Raw genomic sequence first — 21,948 nt, 5'->3', positions numbered from 1 at the left:
CGGTCTATAGTTTTTTTACCAACTGTAGTTCTGTATCCTCTTTAGGTATAAGTGTTGCATAAGCTTCTCTCCATGAGTCTGGCATTCTTGCCTTCATTACTAATTCATTAAATAGTGCCAACATTACATTACTCATCACTTCTTGTAGTGTTTTATATAGTTCAGCTGGTAACCCATCCGGTCCTGGTGCTTTCCCATTTTTTTGTCCTTTTATCGCTTCTGTTAATTCCATCATTGTTATTTTTTAGGTAAATCTGATTTTTCCAAATATTTTATTATCTCTTCCTCTGAAATCTTTTCTTGGGAGTAGAGTTTTTCATAGTATTTTTGAATTACTATCTTCTTTTCTTCATTTCTATAGTGTAATTTCCCCTCTTCACCTGGTAGATATTTTATTATTTTCTTCTCCTTCTCTTTTTTTTAGATTATATGCTACCTTCCTGGTTTGTTTGAATTTTCAAAAAAAATCTTTTTAGATGCTCTTAGTTCCATAAGCTTCTTAATTTTTTTATTTTGGATATCTTTTTGGAATTCTTCCTCTAAGTTCTTATACTCCTCTTCCAATCTTATGTGTTTTTGCCTTTTCTTTTCTTTTTATTCTTTCTTTCCAAATAAGTTATTGCCAAACCTCTAATATAGGCTTTCATCGTATCCCACACGTTCTGAAGTGATGTAACTTCTTTATTTTAAAGAAAAATTCTAATTCTTTTTCCATAAACTGCTGAAAATCCTTTCATTTAATATATTGAATCAAAGTCCATCTTGTCTTTTTCTTCTTTCCTTTCCATATTATCGTCATTGGGCTATGGTCCGCCCAAATATTTGAACCAATATTTACTTCTTGTATATTATCTATAAGTTCTATTGACATCCATATCATGTCTATCCTTGACCACGATAAATATCTATTTGAATAGAAGGTATATTGGTTTTCATTCAAGTGTTTTTGTCCCCAAATATCTTGAATACTCAACTCTTCTATCACTCTAAAAATATTTGGCAATATTCTTCTCGATTTTTAATTTGTCTTCATTGTTTTATAGTCCAAACTCACATTTGTTACAGCATTAAAATCACCCATTATACATACATATTCATAGTCCAATTCTAAAATTTTTCTGTGTAATCTCCAATAAAATTCTTCTTGTTTTTCATTTGGTGCATATATTGCTATCAAAAGTATTTGTTTAAAGTTCATTTTTATTTCTACCATCAGAATCCTGCCCTCTTCATCCTCAGAGCCTTGGTAGCACAGTGGTTTAGAGCACCCTGTTATTAACACAGCTGCCTGCAATTACTACAGGTTCGAATCTTACAGGCTCAAGGTTGACTGAGCCTTCCATCCTTTCTAAGGTAGGTTAAATGAAGACCCAGTTTGTGGGGGCAATAAGCTGACTTTGTATAAATATACAAAAGTATGAAGGCTATTGCTTAACGCATTGTAAGCCGCCCTGAGTCTCCGGAGAAGGGGGGCATATAAATCAAATTTTAAAAAAAAGTAATTTAGGTTCTAATTTTTCTTTGATATACAACACCACTCCTCTTTGCTCCTCCTCCTGCTTTGTTGTATCAATGATGCAAATAGAACTCCTAACTTTGGATATTGTAATAATTTTAAATCTTGTTTTCTAATACGTACTTCTTGTAGGCATATAATGTCCATCTTCCAGCTATTTAATTTAGATAAAGTTCTGTTTCTTTTTATCTCCGCATTCAGTCCATTTACATTTAAAGATATTGCTTTAACTTCTTCTTCCATGTTTTACTTGTTACTAGTTTTTGACTTCATCGCCCTTGTCTCTCTTTTTTCCATTGGATCTTTAGATCTCGCTCCTTCTCTTAGGGCTCTTTCTTCCTTTGCTTTTTCATCTTTGTCTTTCTCTTCATCTTTTTGCTTTGTCTCTCCTATTCCTCCCAAATCTTCTTCTAATGGTCCGCAAAATTGTTGATAAAATAATTTTGCTTTTTCAATACAGTCAAGTCTGTGTCTTTGTTCTTGCCATGTCACCAAAATTCCTTCTGGTATTAACCATCAAAACTCACTCCTTTCAGTATTAGGAACTTGCTAGAAACTGATAGTCTCTCCTCAGTTCTCTAAGTCTTCTAGGTATTTGTCTTAATACCACAATATCTTTATCTTTGTGTTTCAGTGCTGTATTTCTTGCTGTTTGTAATACCTTTGTTTTCACTGCCTTCTTCGTAAATCTTACATGCCTCGGTAGTTTGTTCCACATTGCATATCTAGTGTATACTCTGAAGGCTTCATTAATCTCGTTTAAGATCTTTTCCTTGGATTGTTCTATAACTTCTGATAATATCTCAGCAATCCCCTCAGGTAAATTTTCCCTTTTTCCTCCTCTATATTTTGAAATCTTAAGTAAAACTCAGAACGCTCCATCTCCAAACATAATAATTTTCTTTTCAGTTGGTAGGGTGTAAGTGTGATGTAAATTTCTTCATATTTATAATCCAAGGGCCTAATCTTTCCCAATAGTTGGATTAGCCAAAAAACAAAAAGAAAAAAAGAAAGAAAACCAAAATCTTAATCTTTTTAGGAAATGTTTCTTTCGGGGAATGTTATTCTTTCCAGGAATTATTTTTTTCTGGAAATGGTATTCTTTTTAGGAAATTTTATTTTTGGGAAATTTTATTCTTTTCAGAAATGTTTTCTGGGGGGACTGTTATTCTTTTTAGGAAATATCTTTTTGCAGAAATGTTATCCTTTTTAGGAAATTTTTTTGTGGAAATGTTATTCTTTTTAGGAAATGTTATTTTCGGGGAATGTTATTCTTTTGAGAAATGTTTTTTTTAAGATTTTCATTTTTTTAAACAAACAAATATTTAATACAAGAGTCATTCCTTCCATGTGACATCTTGGTTTTTTCTCCAATCGGTCTTCTTTTTCTTATTTCTTCTGTCTTCGATCTCACTTAATCAATTACAGTAATTCATCACTAAGAAAGTCTTCTGATTATAGGATTTTTATATATAACTATTAATTTACTTATTTGTATCTCTTTTCTAACCAAGAGTAGAATTGATTCCATGTCTTAAAATATTCTGAATCTTCTCTTTATTAATCATCAAAGTCAATCTATTCATTTCTGCAGAATCTAAACTTTTTAAAATCCTTCCAAAGGTATTTTCTCTATTTTCCAATGTTGTGCATAAACAATCATTGCAGCTATTATTACATGTATAATCAAATAAATATTTTCTTTGCTCATTTTTTCTGGCAGGATACCCAATAGGAACAGTTCTGGTTTTAAATCAATACATTGTTGTATCATTTCTTCCAGCCATTTCTTTATTTTATTCCAATAATTTTTAGCTTCTGGACACGTCCGTCCTACATGGTAATAAGAACCTGGTAACTGGTGACATTTCCAACATTTAGCTGATTTATCTTTAAACATTTCTGCCAGTTTCTCAGGGGCGCCTGCCATCTATAAAACATTTCATATTGATTTTCCTTATATGCAGTGAACATTGTTAATTTATAATTCCTTTCCCATAACTGTTGCCATTTATCTAGATCTCTTGAATATCCAAAATTCTTTGCCCAGGCTATCATTGTTAGTTTTACTTGTTCCTCCTCCAGTCGAATGCCATGTAAAAAATTACAGATTTTTAAAATTAATTTATCCATTGTTCCTGTGAGTATCCCACCCAACTCTGTTTTTTCTAAGTAAAAACCATATAATTTAGCATCTTTTTCATATCTTGTTTGTATCTGCATGTAGATATACCAATTCATCTCAATCCCCTGTTCTTCCAATTCTCGTTTCCCCTTCTAATCCCCCTTATTTGTTAGTAAGTCCTTATATCTAACAATATTTCCAACATTAAATACATTTGGGTGTATCAAAGCTTCCACTGTTGATAACCATAGTGGTATTTTCAGATAATATTTATCTCTGACCTTCTTCCATACCAATAACAATGCATTCCTTATATAATGTCGATGAAAGTATTTATGTATCTTATTTCTACCGTACCATAAAAATGGATGCCATCCCAATTGTAAATCATGACCTTCCAGTGTTAATAGTCTTGTATTTCTTAATTCAACTCATTCCTTCATCCAAGTCAATTCTGCTGCCTGGTAATACAATTCCCAATTCGGTAACCAAATCCTCCACGTAATCTCGTGTCCTGAAGCATTTTTCGGCTTATTCTTGCTTTTTTCCCTTGCCAGATAAATTTCCTTATTATCTTATTAAGCTGTTGAAAATAACTCTTCAATTTTTATCGGTACTGTCTGAAATATGATAATAATCTTGCTAATATATTCATCTTCATTATTGCAATCCTTCTCATTAGTGACAATTGAAGATTCTTCCATTGCTCCAAGTCTTTCTCGATTTGTTGTTTTCATCTATAATAATTATCCTCGTTACACATCTTGAAGTAAGATAGATTCCTAAGTGTTTAACTTTTTTCACCACTTGTATATCTAAATTCTCTTCTCTCTCTCTTTTGTTTTGTTTTTTTGTAATGTTTTTCACCAGAATTTTTGTTTTAGCTTTATTTATTTGTAGACCAGACATCTTTCCATAATTCTCTATTTCTTCTAGTAATTTGGGACCTGTTGTTTGTGGTTCCTCTAAGATGAATACTAAGTCATCCGCAGAAGCTTGCAGTTTATACTCTTCTTTTTTGATTTTCATCCCTTTTTATCTCTTCATTTCGCCTAATATTTCTATTTAAAACTTCTAAGTTCAAAATAAACTGCAATGGTGATAGAGGACATCCTTGTCTAGTGCCCTTATAGATTGCTAACATTTTCTGTCATTTCTATATTCATGATTATCTTAGCAGATTGTCATAAATCGTTTTTACAGTGTTTATAAATCTGTCCCCAACGTCTGCAGTTGTTCTATCATAAATTGCCAGTTCACATTGTCAAAAGCTTTTTTGGCATCTAGAAACATCATCGCCATTTATTTTTCTGAATGTGTCTCATAATATTCCAAAGTATTCATAATTATCCTCATATTATCTCTGATTTGCCTTTTAGGTAAAAATCCATTTTGATCCATATGAATAAATTCATTTAACAGTTTTTTAAATCTATTTGCCATTATTGACACAAAAATCTTATAATCCACATCTAGCAATGAAATCGGTCTATAGTTTTTTTACCAACTGTAGTTCTGTATCCTCTTTAGGTATAAGTGTTGCATAAGCTTCTCTCCATGAGTCTGGCATTCTTGCCTTCATTACTAATTCATTAAATAGTGCCAACATTACATTACTCATCACTTCTTGTAGTGTTTTATATAGTTCAGCTGGTAACCCATCCGGTCCTGGTGCTTTCCCATTTTTTTGTCCTTTTATCGCTTCTGTTAATTCCATCATTGTTATTTTTTAGGTAAATCTGATTTTTCCAAATATTTTATTATCTCTTCCTCTGAAATCTTTTCTTGGGAGTAGAGTTTTTCATAGTATTTTTGAATTACTATCTTCTTTTCTTCATTTCTATAGTGTAATTTCCCCTCTTCACCTGGTAGATATTTTATTATTTTCTTCTCCTTCTCTTTTTTTTAGATTATATGCTACCTTCCTGGTTTGTTTGAATTTTCAAAAAAAATCTTTTTAGATGCTCTTAGTTCCATAAGCTTCTTAATTTTTTTATTTTGGATATCTTTTTGGAATTCTTCCTCTAAGTTCTTATACTCCTCTTCCAATCTTATGTGTTTTTGCCTTTTCTTTTCTTTTTATTCTTTCTTTCCAAATAAGTTATTGCCAAACCTCTAATATAGGCTTTCATCGTATCCCACACGTTCTGAAGTGATGTAACTTCTTTATTTTAAAGAAAAATTCTAATTCTTTTTCCATAAACTGCTGAAAATCCTTTCATTTAATATATTGAATCAAAGTCCATCTTGTCTTTTTCTTCTTTCCTTTCCATATTATCGTCATTGGGCTATGGTCCGCCCAAATATTTGAACCAATATTTACTTCTTGTATATTATCTATAAGTTCTATTGACATCCATATCATGTCTATCCTTGACCACGATAAATATCTATTTGAATAGAAGGTATATTGGTTTTCATTCAAGTGTTTTTGTCCCCAAATATCTTGAATACTCAACTTTTCTATCACTCTAAAAATATTTGGCAATATTCTTCTCGATTTTTAATTTGTCTTCATTGTTTTATAGTCCAAACTCACATTTGTTACAGCATTAAAATCACCCATTATACATACATATTCATAGTCCAATTCTAAAATTTTTCTGTGTAATCTCCAATAAAATTCTTCTTGTTTTTCATTTGGTGCATATATTGCTATCAAAAGTATTTGTTTAAAGTTCATTTTTATTTCTACCATCAGAATCCTGCCCTCTTCATCCTCAGAGCCTTGGTAGCACAGTGGTTTAGAGCACCCTGTTATTAACACAGCTGCCTGCAATTACTACAGGTTCGAATCTTACAGGCTCAAGGTTGACTGAGCCTTCCATCCTTTCTAAGGTAGGTTAAATGAAGACCCAGTTTGTGGGGGCAATAAGCTGACTTTGTATAAATATACAAAAGTATGAAGGCTATTGCTTAACGCATTGTAAGCCGCCCTGAGTCTCCGGAGAAGGGGGGCATATAAATCAAATTTTTAAAAAAAGTAATTTAGGTTCTAATTTTTCTTTGATATACAACACCACTCCTCTTTGCTCCTCCTCCTGCTTTGTTGTATCAATGATGCAAATAGAACTCCTAACTTTGGATATTGTAATAATTTTAAATCTTGTTTTCTAATACGTACTTCTTGTAGGCATATAATGTCCATCTTCCAGCTATTTAATTTAGATAAAGTTCTGTTTCTTTTTATCTCCGCATTCAGTCCATTTACATTTAAAGATATTGCTTTAACTTCTTCTTCCATGTTTTACTTGTTACTAGTTTTTGACTTCATCGCCCTTGTCTCTCTTTTTTCCATTGGATCTTTAGATCTCGCTCCTTCTCTTAGGGCTCTTTCTTCCTTTGCTTTTTCATCTTTGTCTTTCTCTTCATCTTTTTGCTTTGTCTCTCCTATTCCTCCCAAATCTTCTTCTAATGGTCCGCAAAATTGTTGATAAAATAATTTTGCTTTTTCAATACAGTCAAGTCTGTGTCTTTGTTCTTGCCATGTCACCAAAATTCCTTCCGGTATTAACCATCAAAACTCACTCCTTTGAGTATTAGGAACTTGCTAGAAACTGATAGTCTCTCCTCAGTTCTCTAAGTCTTCTAGGTATTTGTCTTAATACCACAATATCTTTATCTTTGTGTTTCAGTGCTGTATTTCTTGCTGTTTGTAATACCTCTGTTTTCACTGCCTTCTTCATAAATCTTACATGCCTCGGTACTCTGTTCCACATTGAATATCTAGTATATACTCGGAAGGCTTCGTCAATCTAGTTTAAGATCTTTTCCTTGGATTGTTCCAAAACTTCTGATACTATCTCAGCAATCACCTCAGGTATATTTTCCTTTTCCTCCTCTATATTCTGAAATCTTAAGTTAAACTCAGAACGCTCCATCTCCAAACATAATAATTTTCTTTTCAGTTGGTACAAATTTTTCTTCTAATTTCTCAACTTTCTTTTCTGTCATTTCAGCTTTTCCAACTTTCTGGATTCTCTCTTCATTTTTCCCAATCATGGCTTTCATTTCTTTTATTTCCTGTTTTAAGTCTTCTTGAAGAGATTGTATAAAATGTCTTAATCCCATCATCTCCAAAGTTTTCTGTGTTGACGGGGGGCTTGCTGTAGGGTGTAAGTGTGATGTAAATTTCTTCATATTTATAATCCAAGTGCCTAATCTTTCCCAATAGTTGGATTAGCCAAAAAAGAAAAAGAAAAAAAGAAAGAAAACCAAAATCTTAATCTTTTTAGGAAATGTTTCTTTCGGGGAATGTTATTCTTTCCAGGAATTATTTTTTTCTGGAAATGGTATTCTTTTTAGGAAATTTTATTTTTGGGAAATTTTATTCTTTTCAGAAATGTTTTCTGGGGGGACTGTTATTCTTTTTAGGAAATATCTTTTTGCAGAAATGTTATCCTTTTTAGGAAATTTTTTTGTGGAAATGTTATTCTTTTTAGGAAATGTTATTTTCGGGGAATGTTATTCTTTTGAGAAATGTTTTTTTTAAGATTTTCATTTTTTTAAACAAATAAATATTTAATACAAGAGTCATTCCTTCCATGTGACATCTTGGTTTTTTCTCCAATCGGTCTTCTTTTTCTTATTTCTTCTGTCTTTGATCTCACTTAATCAATTACAGTAATTCATCACTAAGAAAGTCTTCTGATTATAGGATTTTTATATATAACTATTAATTTACTTATTTGTATCTCTTTTCTAACCAAGAGTAGAATTGATTCCATGTCTTAAAATATTCTGAATCTTCTCTTTATTAATCATCAAAGTCAATCTATTCATTTCTGCAGAATCTAAACTTTTTAAAATCCTTCCAAAGGTATTTTCTCTATTTTCCAATGTTGTGCATAAACAATCATTGCAGCTATTATTACATGTATAATCAAATAAATATTTTCTTTGCTCATTTTTTCTGGCAGGATACCCAATAGGAACAGTTCTGGTTTTAAATCAATACATTGTTGTATCATTTCTTCCAGCCATTTCTTTATTTTATTCCAATAATTTTTAGCTTCTGGACACGTCCGTCCTACATGGTAATAAGAACCTGGTGGTAACTGGTGACATTTCCAACATTTAGCTGATTTATCTTTAAACATTTCTGCCAGTTTCTCAGGGGCGCCTGCCATCTATAAAACATTTCATATTGATTTTCCTTATATGCAGTGAACATTGTTAATTTATAATTCCTTTCCCATAACTGTTGCCATTTATCTAGATCTCTTGAATATCCAAAATTCTTTGCCCAGGCTATCATTGTTAGTTTTACTTGTTCCTCCTCCAGTCGAATGCCATGTAAAAAATTACAGATTTTTAAAATTAATTTATCCATTGTTCCTGTGAGTATCCCACCCAACTCTGTTTTTTCTAAGTAAAAACCATATAATTTAGCATCTTTTTCATATCTTGTTTGTATCTGCATGTAGATATACCAATTCATCTCAATCCCCTGTTCTTCCAATTCTCGTTTCCCCTTCTAATCCCCCTTATTTGTTAGTAAGTCCTTATATCTAACAATATTTCCAACATTAAATACATTTGGGTGTATCAAAGCTTCCACTGTTGATAACCATAGTGGTATTTTCAGATAATATTTATCTCTGACCTTCTTCCATACCAATAACAATGCATTCCTTATATAATGTCTATGAAAGTATTTATGTATCTTATTTCTACCGTACCATAAAAATGGATGCCATCCCAATTGTAAATCATGACCTTCCAGTGTTAATAGTCTTGTATTTCTTAATTCAACTCATTCCTTCATCCAAGTCAATTCTGCTGCCTGGTAATACAATTCCCAATTCGGTAACCAAATCCTCCACATAATCTCGTGTCCTGAAGCATTTTTCGGCTTATTCTTGCTTTTTTCCCTTGCCAGATAAATTTCCTTATTATCTTATTAAGCTGTTGAAAATAACTCTTCAATTTTTATCGGTACTGTCTGAAATATGATAATAATCTTGCTAATATATTCATCTTCATTATTGCAATCCTTCTCATTAGTGACAATTGAAGATTCTTCCATTGCTCCAAGTCTTTCTCGATTTGTTGTTTTCATCTATAATAATTATCCTCGTTACACATCTTGAAGTAAGATAGATTCCTAAGATAGATAATTTTAAATCTTGTTTTCTAATACGTACTTCTTGTAGGCATATAATGTCCATCTTCCAGCTATTTAATTTAGATAAAGTTCTGTTTCTTTTTATCTCCGCATTCAGTCCATTTACATTTAAAGATATTGCTTTAACTTCTTCTTCCATGTTTTACTTGTTACTAGTTTTTGACTTCATCGCCCTTGTCTCTCTTTTTTCCATTGGATCTTTAGATCTCGCTCCTTCTCTTAGGGCTCTTTCTTCCTTTGCTTTTTCATCTTTGTCTTTCTCTTCATCTTTTTGCTTTGTCTCTCCTATTCCTCCCAAATCTTCTTCTAATGGTCCGCAAAATTGTTGATAAAATAATTTTGCTTTTTCAATACAGTCAAGTCTGTGTCTTTGTTCTTGCCATGTCACCAAAATTCCTTCCGGTATTAACCATCAAAACTCACTCCTTTGAGTATTAGGAACTTGCTAGAAACTGATAGTCTCTCCTCAGTTCTCTAAGTCTTCTAGGTATTTGTCTTAATACCACAATATCTTTATCTTTGTGTTTCAGTGCTGTATTTCTTGCTGTTTGTAATACCTCTGTTTTCACTGCCTTCTTCATAAATCTTACATGCCTCGGTACTCTGTTCCACATTGAATATCTAGTATATACTCGGAAGGCTTCGTCAATCTAGTTTAAGATCTTTTCCTTGGATTGTTCCAAAACTTCTGATACTATCTCAGCAATCACCTCAGGTAAATTTTCCTTTTCCTCCTCTATATTCTGAAATCTTAAGTTAAACTCAGAACGCTCCATCTCCAAACATAATAATTTTCTTTTCAGTTGGTACAAATTTTTCTTCTAATTTCTCAACTTTCTTTTCTGTCATTTCAGCTTTTCCAACTTTCTGGATTCTCTCTTCATTTTTCCCAATCATGGCTTTCATTTCTTTTATTTCCTGTTTTAAGTCTTCTTGAAGAGATTGTATAAAATGTCTTAATCCCATCATCTCCAAAGTTTTCTGTGTTGACGGGGGGCTTGCTATAGGGTGTAAGTGTGATGTAAATTTCTTCATATTTATAATCCAAGTGCCTAATCTTTCCCAATAGTTGGATTAGCCAAAAAAAAAGAAAGAAAAGAAAGAAAACGAAAATCTTAATCTTTTTAGGAAATGTTTCTTTGGGGGAATGTTATTCTTTCCAGGAAATATTTTTTTCTGGAAATGGTATTCTTTTTAGGAAATTTTATTTTTGGGAGATGTTCTTTTTAGGAAATGTTATTTTCGGGAAATTTTATTCTTTTCAGAAATATTTTCTGGGGGGAATGTTATTCTTTTTAGGAAATACCTTTTTGCGGAAATGTTATGCTTTTTAGGAAATTTGTTTGTGGAAATGTTATTCTTTTTAGGAAATGTTATTTTCGGGAAATGTTATTCTTTTCAGAAATGTTTTTGGGGGGAGTGTTATTCTTTTTAGGAAATGTTTTTTGGGGGAATGTTATTCTTTTCAAAAATGTTTTTTTTTGTGGGGTTATTCTTTTAGGAAATGTTTTTTTGGAGGAATGTTATTCTTTTCAGGAAATGTTTTTTTTTTTTACTTTTTAAACAAACAAACATATCAGTCATTCCTTCTATGTGACATCTTGGTTTTGTCTCCAATCGGTCTTCTTTTTGTTATTTCTTCTGTCTTCATTCTCATTGAATCAATTACAATGTGAAAATGTTTTATTTTTATGAAATATTATTTCCTAATAATATTATAATATTTTAGGAAATATTATTTCCTAATAATATTAAATATTATTTTTGAGAGAACGTTATTCTTTCCAGAAATGTTATTTTCGGGGAATCTTATTCGTTTGAGAAATGTTTTTTTTAGAGAAATATTAGTTTTAGGAAATGTTTTTTGGGGGAATGTTATTCTTTTTTTGGAAATATTTTTTTAAGTTTTTCATTTTATAAACAAACAATCATTTAATACAAGAGTCATTCCTTCCATGTGACATCTTGGTTTTTTCTCCAATCGGTCTTCTTTTTGTTATTCCTTCTGTCTTCATTCTCATCGAATCAATTACAACAATTCATCACTAACAAAGTATTCTGATTATAGGATTTTTATATATAACTATTAATTTACTTATCTGTATCTCTTTTCTAACCAAGAATAGAATTGATTCCATGTCTTAAAATATTCTGAATCTTCTTTTTCTTTAATCATCAAAGTCAATCTATTCATTTCTGTAGAATCTAAACTTTTTAAAATCTTCCCAAAGGTATTTTCTCTGCTTTCCAATGTTGTGCAGCTATTATTATATGTATAATCAAATAAATATTTTCTTTGCTAATTTTTTTTGGCAGGATACTCAATAGGAACAGGTCTGGTTTTAAATCAATATGTTATTGTATCATTTCTTCCAGCCATTTCTTTATTTTATTCCAATAATTTTTAGTTTCTCGACATATCCACCCTTATATGGTAATAAGTACCTGGTTCCTGGTGACATTTCCATTATTAACTGATTTATCTTTCTCTTCTAGATTTATCTTTTAATGTTATTCTTTTTAGGAAATTTTTTTGGGGGAATGTTATTCTTTTTAGGAAATGTTTTTTGGGGGAAATAATTTTTTCAGATTTGCCCAAGCTTTGTGAGATTTTGTGTGTAAGTATGATTACTGATTTTTGAAGTTGTATAATTTTTGTGAGGTGGTTGCTTCTTTCAGCAAGCTGCAAGAAGGTTTTATGTGAAGGCATTTTATGTGACTCAATAGCAGCTTTCATATATTCAGCTTTGTGCAGCTTTGTGAGCTCCTGCAACCTGATGGGTTCTGATGTGTTTCTGATTGCCCTAGGTGTTTTTTTCCTGTTTACCTGGGTTAATCTTGTCCTAAGTCTTTTGTCTTTCCTATCCTGGGCATTAATTCTGCCATGAAAGAGGAAATGGGGAATTAGGCAACTTCTTTATTCTGAACATATGGGGTTCATTTTTGAAAACCCCCTCTTCACCTCTGCTGAACTCACAGCAATTGTTCTGACAATATATGTAGCTTTTTTAAATTTTAAAATATCAGTATTTTTTTAATACTGTCATGAATTGCATAGTTCTTTGAATCTTTTAATACATTTTCTACAAAATCTCTGTAATCGTTCATATTAATTTCATAATTAAAAATTTCATCAAATTCAAGCAATTGTTCTTCTGCTTCTGGCCATGGAACTACTGCTGCTCTACTCCATGCTCTGGCCATGGAACTACTATTACTGTTCTTCTGCTTCTGGCTATGGAACTACTACATCTTCAATATTCCAGTAATCTGGCTCCAAAAAAGTAAGAAATTGTAATTTATTTGAGTCTTGCAATTGGCTATCTGTTTTTAGATGTTCACAATCCTTGACTTTCTCCTTAAGTAATTCATGGAAAATATATTACCAAAAATAAAATTCAAACAAGTTGTGCAAGTGATAAGGAAAATATATAACTTTGCCATTTGAAAATGTAAGCGGAATGTTTTTGCTTCATTTTAATTTGAACTGCTAGCCCACTTTTTTTCAAACTCCTATATCTCACCATATGATTAGATGTGCCTGCCAACATTCCCTCTTCAACTCACCTATTAAGGGACTGAAACAATAAGCAGGACTGATTGGGATATCTTTAATTACAGATTGAGGTAGATTAGATGAGAAGACAATGGGAAGATAATATTACTTGCAGTTAGAGTCCCTTTCTACAGTAGACCCTCCAATGCATGCATTCCTCCACAATCAAAGACTACAGAACTTACCTTTAAGAATGAGGGCAGCAACAATGTCATAGCTTCAGCCTTCACATGCATGTAACTCAATTCATCTAGCTGAATGCAATGCTGTTTTATTTGGATGATCTTCCTGGCAACTGATGGGGAAAAGCCATGGAAGAGACATATTCAAACCAAACCAGTCTTTTCTATCTGCATCTCTTGTGCCAGTTCAACAATCCCTAATTAATTTTCTCATTCAAAATTTTTGGACCATCTCTGTTATGTATTGTATATAGTACATAGTTGTCAGTTGAAGTTCTCATTCTGGTCCTCTGTTGGATCAGGAAAATACTCTCTCCTGGTGAAATGTAAAATTTGTTACTACCGGTTCTGTGGTGTGGCTTGGTGGGGAGGTGTAATGTGACTGGATGGGCATGGCCAGCTTTTTTTATTTTACTTTTAAAAGCATTTTTTCTATAACCTCTTCGGCCCGAAGAGGTTGTAAAAAAAAATGCTTTTAAAAGGCTCTGATGATCCCTGAGTTGCCTGATTGTCAGAGGCTTTTGTTTTCTTTTAAAAGCATTTTTTTTTCTTTTAAAAGAAAGAAATAGGTTCACCCATTTGACTGGGGGCCTGGACGTGTCCTCAGTGAAGCCGCCGCCAAGATCCAGAGGGAAGCCTTTCTCCTACACGCTCATCTCGCAGACAGGACCCGGCCGGCAGGAGTGGAGTGCTCTGGCTGCAACCACGGGAAAGGCCCGTCAGAGGTGAGAAGGGACGCTTTTTGGCCAGGAAAGGCAAGGGAAAGCCGAGATGACCACCGCCACCCCACCGCGTCCCAACCTGGATATGGGGCCGGAGTGTCAAAAATAAAGTATCAAAAAGTCCCGAAAACTTTTGGCACCGTTTTGGTGGGGGTGGCTTGGTAGGGGGTGTCATGTGACTGAGTGCATGAGTGACATCAAGTTGGCCATGCCCACTTAGTCATGCACCTCCCTAGCCACTCTCCAGAATCAGTAGTAAAATTTTTTAGAACCCACCTCTGATGGTAGTGCCAAAAATACAAAAGGGAGGGTTCCTGAAGTTAGAACTTGTGCTTGAAATGCATTTTCTTTTGTTGATTCTTTTTTTTTAAATCTTTGGAAAATATCTGGATCACTGTGCAAGATAAAGCAGTGGTGCCCAGGACCTGTAAAGGGGTCACTGCCTTGATCAAAATATCCCTACCAAATTCTCTAATTGCACTCAGTTCTTACTGAAAGTTACAGATTGTTTCCGTATTTTAGGCAAGATAATTTCCTCTGAATAGAAAATAAGTTGCTTGAATGAAAGGTTACAATACGTCATTTCTACAAGTAGGAGAGCTTTTCTTCTTATTATTTTTTTGTTTTGGTATAGAGAAATGTCACCAGTTAAGATATTGGTTAAAATGATAGAGATCAGATTAAAAGAGCTGACTATTAATATCCATGTAATACTTCCCTTTCATTTCTTCTGCTTAATATTTTTCTCCAATTTTAAAGGAATGAGCCTTACTACTTGAGGCTAAATAAAAACCCCCTTGGCAAAGTAAGCTTTAACTAATAACTGATTTGAAGTCAATATAAATCATGTTATTCTTATACTATTTTGATTTTTTTCTCCCTCCAAAAAAATTCATATTCTTTACTTCCATTATGATTCACAACTATTGGCCATCATGCTGAGAACGAGAATGTCACTTTTAAAGTGGTTGTTCCTACCTTCAGGATCCTCAAAAGTGATAAGAGCTGATCCCCCAAGTATAGGATATCGGATCTGGGGCAGGAAACTCAGAATTTCTGGCAAGTTTTCCATCTTTCTCTCTTCCACATGACCTTTATACACCATTTCTCTCTCAGGAAGAGCAGCTGGCACCTGAGCAATGCAAAGTTATATACATCGAATTATATACTTATATACATTATATACTCACTCTCTACGAACACCAAGTGAGAGCTGTATTGAAGGCTAGCAAAGCTGCAGGCCCAGATGTGGTCCTAGGGATAGTGGTAAAGAATTGTGCCGATCAATTAGCAAGGGTCCTGACAAGGATCTTTAACATCTCCCTGCAAACGGCCTGTGTTCCATCATGCTTGAAAGCAACCACTGTTGTCCCAGTCCCAAAGAAAACAACAATTAACTGCCTAAATGACTACAGACCATTGCATTAACGTCTGTGATGAAATGCTTCGAGAGATTGGTTCTCCAACACCTTAGGACATGCCTCCCACCAGACATTGACAAACATCAGTTTGCCTACAGGGGGAACAGGTTGACAGATGATGCCATAGCTACTGTTTTACATTTTATAGTGAGCCATCTTGAGAACTTTGGCAGGATGCTTTTCATAGACTATAGCTTGGCCTTCAATACCATTCTGCCGAGCATCCTTATTAAAAAACTGACTTGGATTTTCCCTCTTCCATCTGCGACTTGATCAAAGACTTTCTGAGGGACTGGCCATAAACAGTGAGGGTTGGGTCTGTCATATCCCTGAAGCTTAGCACTGGTTCCCCACAGGGCTGTGTGCTTAGTTCCTACCTGTATTCACTGTACGCACATGATTGTGTATCATCTGACCCATCCACTGTGATCATTAAGTTCGTAGATGACACCATCGTAATGCTGTAATCTTATTACAGGTGGAGATGAAACAACATACGGGGGGAGATTCAAAAACTATCGACATGGTGCTTAAAAAACAACCTGCACCTGAACATCAGCAAGACCAAGGAGATTGTGTTGGACTTCCAGAGGAAGAGAGAGGAACCTGCCCCACTTTACATCGAGGGCTGTGTAGTGAGTTTCCTCCTTTAAATTCCTGGGAGTCCATCTCAGCGAAGACCTCACCTGGAAAAACAACATGATCCAGATGGCCAGAAAGGCCCAACAGAGACTCAGTTTCCTTAGGATCTTGCGTAAAAACAGGGTGGAACAACAACTGATGACCTCTTTTTACCAGACCACAATAGAAAGCGTCCTCACTTATTGCATCACGTTATGGCATACCGGTTTGACAGCCGCGGATAGAAAAACAGAGGGTGATGAGTACAGCACAAAACATCATGGGCTGCCCCTGATATCACTAGATGAGATTGCTAGGGCTCACTGCCTTAGAAGAGTGAGGAAAATCCTCAGGGATAACACCCTCGTCACCACTTCTTTATCCTCCTACCATCGGGAAGGAGATGGTAGAATTATAGCCAGCTGCACAATTTTTATCCATGGGCTGTCAGACTCCTGAATGCGAAATAACATCATAACTACATAGTATGATGGACTTGCAGGGCTGGCGCAATGTGTAACATGTTCACACTGGTGCAATAGGACTGAGTGATAATATGATTTATTGGGTTAGGGATTTTTTGTCTTGACTGTGAATTGTACTGTGTTGGGGGGTGCACTGAAGGAGCTCAACCAATCTCATTGTACATATGTTGTGCACTGACAATAATGATTTGAATTTGAATCAAACAGGGAATCTTGAGACACTCTCGCCTGTGCAACAGGCTTACTAGTTCCTTGCACACAAGTTGGGACTCAAGACACAAATGTACCTATACCAAATGCTTTTGCCTCCTGAGTTGGTTTATAAGGCTGAAAATGTGACTGACATCATGTCAAGCCCCAATAAATGGGTATCGGGTTGACCTGATTGATAGATATTAGATTTCTATACTTGAGGTATTTTTTAAGAAGCAATAGTGTAAAATAGCAATATACCAAATATAGCAAGTATAGATGAGAAAGTTTATAATTATTTGCACTGTGGAAGGGGGAGAATTTACAAATTTGAGATATATCTCTCAACATTCAATCAAGATGGTCAATTATATTTAATGTTGATTCTATTTATGTTGTGCACATTTTTATTATTACTTTTTTGTTTTCTCTGTAATTTTTGTCTTTCTTTTTATTGTCTTTGTAATTTTTTATTTTATAAGTAATATCTTATCTTTGAGATAAATACAAATATTTAATAGAAAAAGAGAAAAAGAAAAATAAGTGGTATAGAGAATTCTTCCAAATGAAGAAATTTGAAAAAAAATTCTGGCTGAAGTTTTGAATAATTTGTATAGCTCTGAGCCAAAGCTTACCTGTAAGAATTTAAATAAAATAATATGTCTTTGCAGAGCCATATTTTTTTTTAAATCTTTAAACCTATTTGTCCTGATACCTTAAGAATTTCTTCCTGGGTTCCATGGAGCTGCTCCAGATATTTCAATTCGTTTTCCAATGCCTGTTTTTTTTGCATTAGCTGGTTTGAATCCTTTTCCAACTGAAGCATTTTCTGCAGAGAAGAAGGTAGGTCACCAAATCTGAACAAGTGGCATTTCTTTGCCATTGGATGGCAATCCAAAGATGCACTACTGTTTTCTCTGAGAAAACAGATTACAGTCTATCAACTTCTAGACAACTACAGCAGAAACTCTCTCCAGGGTTTCATCTTGTGACAAGAGGCCTGAGCCTAGGGAATCTGGCAGGAACAATTCTAGAGATAACAAAATGTGGGAAACAATGGCAGCATTTGCCTCAATACTCTGTATTATAAATTAACCAAGTACATTTTAGTTAAGTGTATTTGGCAAATTTAATTGTGTCTTATTTATTGGTTTATTGAGTCCTTTGAACCTAAAAAACTGGGTTGAGCAAGCCATGATTAAACACAGGCAAGTGATTAAACACAGGCTGACAGAGTTATTCAGAATATGAGGTTGATCAAGCTTTTCTGCTATTAAACAGAAGGTGGCACATCTTCCTTGCTACAGGGCTGCACAGTTTCATTTCTACATTAGAAATTGTGATTTCTAATATATGCCAACTGGAATTACTAGTTACTAATATATGCCAACTGGAATTACTAATTACTACTACCAGTTACTAGACGTGGCATAGCATGCACAGTTCATCTTATTGGATTTTACCCAAGTGTCTGCAAGCAAAAGCTTGCAATGTGCAATGGCAATAACTGGGGAAAATTCTAATTTGGGCCAAAGTTCTTAAGAAAAATTCTACAGATGAGAAGATCAAATTCTTAGAAGTCTCTACTTCAAATTTATTTACCCAGTGGCTGCAAGAAGAAAGAAATTGTGTAAAATAGGCAATGTAAGGCTTAACTGAACCAATATAAGCATATAATTTACAACATCGAACTTCTTTTAAGCATTGTCAAAATGTTTATTTCAAATTAAAACATAGAGAGTCTATTTTTAAAATGTGGCACATTAGAGCTACTGTAGTGGGCCTCATCTTCATTCCTGGAGATTTCTGTAGGCAATCAGAAGTAATATAATGATGCAGTCAACATGTTCTTCCATTATAATCTAAATTCTAAAAATCTAAATTTATAGGAAGATTATATGTAATTCTGGATTTAAAATGGTCAGACCTGGAAAGAGGCTTCCTGGCCCTCATTTTCAGGTTCAAGAATATTTCGACTGAGAAGCTCATATTCTTCTTGGAATTTGATCAAGTCCTGCTCATTTGCCCTTGTGTTTGCCTTCAAGGATAAGCAATCTCCTTCACAAATTTCACACATATCCTGAAGTTGAAAAGACAACCAAAAAGCAATCAGAAATATTCTCTTAAGCTTAAACTGAGACAAAGTTAATTTAAATGGAAGGCTAAAAAGAATATATTAAGAACAATAGTACTGTATGTTCCTGGTTCAACAACAGGAATCAATGATGGAATATTAATGATGGGGCATGTCTAGTGAACCTCAATTGTTACCAAGCACTCAAACTTGACCTATAGGTAGGAGTGTAGATGAGGGTTTCTGAAGAATGACTGAATACCCACATATTTCATTTGAACCACTAAAGATATTCCTCTTCTCCAAATAAAATACCTGGTATCTCTTAATCTCATTTAAGATTTGGTCTTTTGTCATCTTGCAAGGTCCACTTGCAACAAAGCTGTCACTTCCCAAATGGATGAAGGACTCCTGTGGATCAAAAGATGCTTCACAGCCTTCTTCCTACAAAGAAATATGAAGGTGATCACAAAGGAATGGGAAGAGAGCTGAGGAGAAGGAAGCAATCTCCCTCATGTGGAAGCATAACAGGGGTGGGTTCTACTTACCTTTACTACCGGATCGCAAGGGGACAGTGTTGTAGTGGTTACTGTAGTTAAATCCATAGTGGTGATAATCCTGGAAGAAAAAAATTGAAGGATGACATTTAGAGTACATTTCACGGTGGAAAATCTCAAGTCATTCTGCAATTGTATGCGACTTTTACCCAATTTAATCTGCCTCAAGAGACCATAAGAAATAGAGAAAGCTTATGATCTAAAATCCCCACTTTTTAACCACTGGAAGACTTTCTGGTTATCAATATCCCTCCTCCTTTCCCCCCATTTTTCAATTTTAATAGGTCTAAAACCACAGTATTGTTTGAGTTCAGACATCATGCTAACTTTAGTTAACTATACATTGCTGACTTGGCTTGTACTTTCCAGGAATTTAATTGGCATGCATTACAAATCTCTGGGACTAGATTCATGCAATAATTGGATGAGCTAAATCATATATTTTTCCCAATAGTTTTAATAATGATTTTATTAAATAGATAAAACTAATATTAAAAACCCAATGCAAAATTACATTTTAAAAAAAGAAAAAAGCTGTGGAAAAAAGAAAAAGAAATCCCCTCCATAAGAAAACAGTAAGAATCTTCTCCCTTCATCCCTAGCAAATATATTCAATATTAACAATTTATCACTGTCTTTTAAAATACAACCATATATATCTTGATTATATACCTCACCCCATTTTCTATTACCTCATCTCTCAATCTTCAACTCTCCTTATCAGCAGATCCAGTAAAAATTAACAAAAATACCTAACAATGTAAGTACATAGTCTTCTTTTCCACTACATCGCTGGCAGGGGAGATACCATAATTATGAAGCAACCGTATTTTTATATTTCAAGCGTTACATGAATGTAACTATTGGCAATGGCAATTATCTCTAAAAAACAACAACCAGAGAATACTTAGTGGATGTTGTGGTTCACTGGCAGCCTGTGGAGCCGAGTCGGACAGTGAAGAGGCTGGGGAGGAAAGTTGGCCAGTCCTGGAGTCTGGGGAAGGCTCAGAAGAGAGCTCTGAGTCAGAGGCAGAGTTGGGGACAGGGCTATCTGGGAGTTATGTGCTGACTCCAGAGCCTCCAGAGTCTGACATCAGCGAGGCAGAGGAACAGGGGGAGCCTGGTAGTTCTGCACATGCACAGAACTACCAAAAAGCAAGAACAGTTAAGACAAAAGAGACGATTTGGGAGTAAGCCTTGGAAATGATTAGCCCTCCTATAAGACATAAAAGGAGGAACAAAGGCACATGAGCCTTTGTAGGCAGCAACTTTGTTCATTCTGATCGGTTTAAATTCTGAAGCTCCATTTTGACTCTGTGCTCCGTATGGCCTTGAAAGCTAATTGCCAATTAGGTCTTTGGCAGTGTGTCAAGGGAGATAAAGATGGGTGCTTATCAGCCTTATCCCAAAGTTCTGTTGGACTCTTTACAAACTATTTGTGACTCATCACGGGTTGTGAATGAACAGAATTCACAGCCATTCAAATAAAGAGGGTTTTTGGGACTAATTGTGTGCTTTTTACTGTCTCAGGAAGCCAAGGTGAGAACAGTAGATACTTTATGATTTTCAAATAAACTCAGGTGAGAAATAATAAACAGTGTCTAGGATCCTGGATATTGAGATGGTGCTAGACAGGCCATAGCTCCATCCCATTGTTCATCAGGATCAGCAGGTATTCTTATAGTTACAAATTTGTTTGAATATTTCTTCAATATTCTTCTACCAACCATGGACTTTCATTGGAAAAGGTGGTGCTCTTCAATTGTTATCTCACTGTTCAAGTCTATTAGAGTGAGTATATGCTGTTATCAGGTCGGTGATTTTGATCTTATTAATTTTGTCTTCAACAATTCTTTGGTAATTGCCCAATGATTTATCTACTGTCATAATCAGCAATCTCCCACACATCCAGGCCAAATTTTGTAGAGAGTTGATCTTACTTGTGTTAAATCTCTAAAATAACTAAAATATAATTATTATTTCTTATAGAGATCAAGGCAGTCTCATTCATTTTGGTATAATCTGATAATGAGACCAAGAGAAGTCAGGATGTCCATGTATAGCTCTAATAATAATATCTAGCAATGTTAAGCCTGAGTATGCTGTTTTCTCTAGAACTACTTTGAGCATTTTAGCAGAAGTTAGTATGTACATCAGTCAATCTTTTTTAAAAAAGCAAAAAAAATTATCATCAACTAGATGTCCACAAGTTAATACAATATCCCTTCTATCTAGCAAGTGTGCAACCTGGGACATTATAGGTTGTAAGAATGTTATTATCCTGTCAAATTTAATAATTTTACCTCTCATGGCAAAAGAGATCACAATTAACATAACTGGATATAGTGCTCTTACTTTGTCTGTGATCAT

General features: G+C 34.2%; 1 protein-coding gene across 1 annotated transcript in view; it reads right to left on the bottom strand.

Moving 5' to 3' along the window:
- The window catches only part of IFI35 (interferon induced protein 35), a 100,484-nt gene that overhangs the window by 76,437 nt on the left and 2,099 nt on the right, over positions 1 to 21,948 (bottom strand). The window contains exons 2-7 of the mRNA XM_087894005.1: positions 19,570 to 19,639; positions 19,337 to 19,465; positions 18,875 to 19,027; positions 17,663 to 17,776; positions 15,207 to 15,360; positions 13,510 to 13,619 (exon numbers count right to left, since the gene is read on the bottom strand). Of these exons, the coding sequence (XP_087750131.1) occupies positions 13,510 to 13,619; positions 15,207 to 15,360; positions 17,663 to 17,776; positions 18,875 to 19,027; positions 19,337 to 19,465; positions 19,570 to 19,626 (717 nt within the window). The 5' untranslated portion in view covers positions 19,627 to 19,639. The remainder of the gene's footprint in view (positions 1 to 13,509; positions 13,620 to 15,206; positions 15,361 to 17,662; positions 17,777 to 18,874; positions 19,028 to 19,336; positions 19,466 to 19,569; positions 19,640 to 21,948) is intronic.

This window comes from Pantherophis guttatus, chromosome 4 (genome assembly GCF_059756535.1).
Source record: "Pantherophis guttatus breed Tessera chromosome 4, ASM5975653v1, whole genome shotgun sequence".
In the NCBI taxonomy this organism is placed as follows: Eukaryota; Metazoa; Chordata; class Lepidosauria; order Squamata; family Colubridae; genus Pantherophis; species Pantherophis guttatus.
This window is presented reverse-complemented; position numbering and strand designations above follow the sequence as displayed.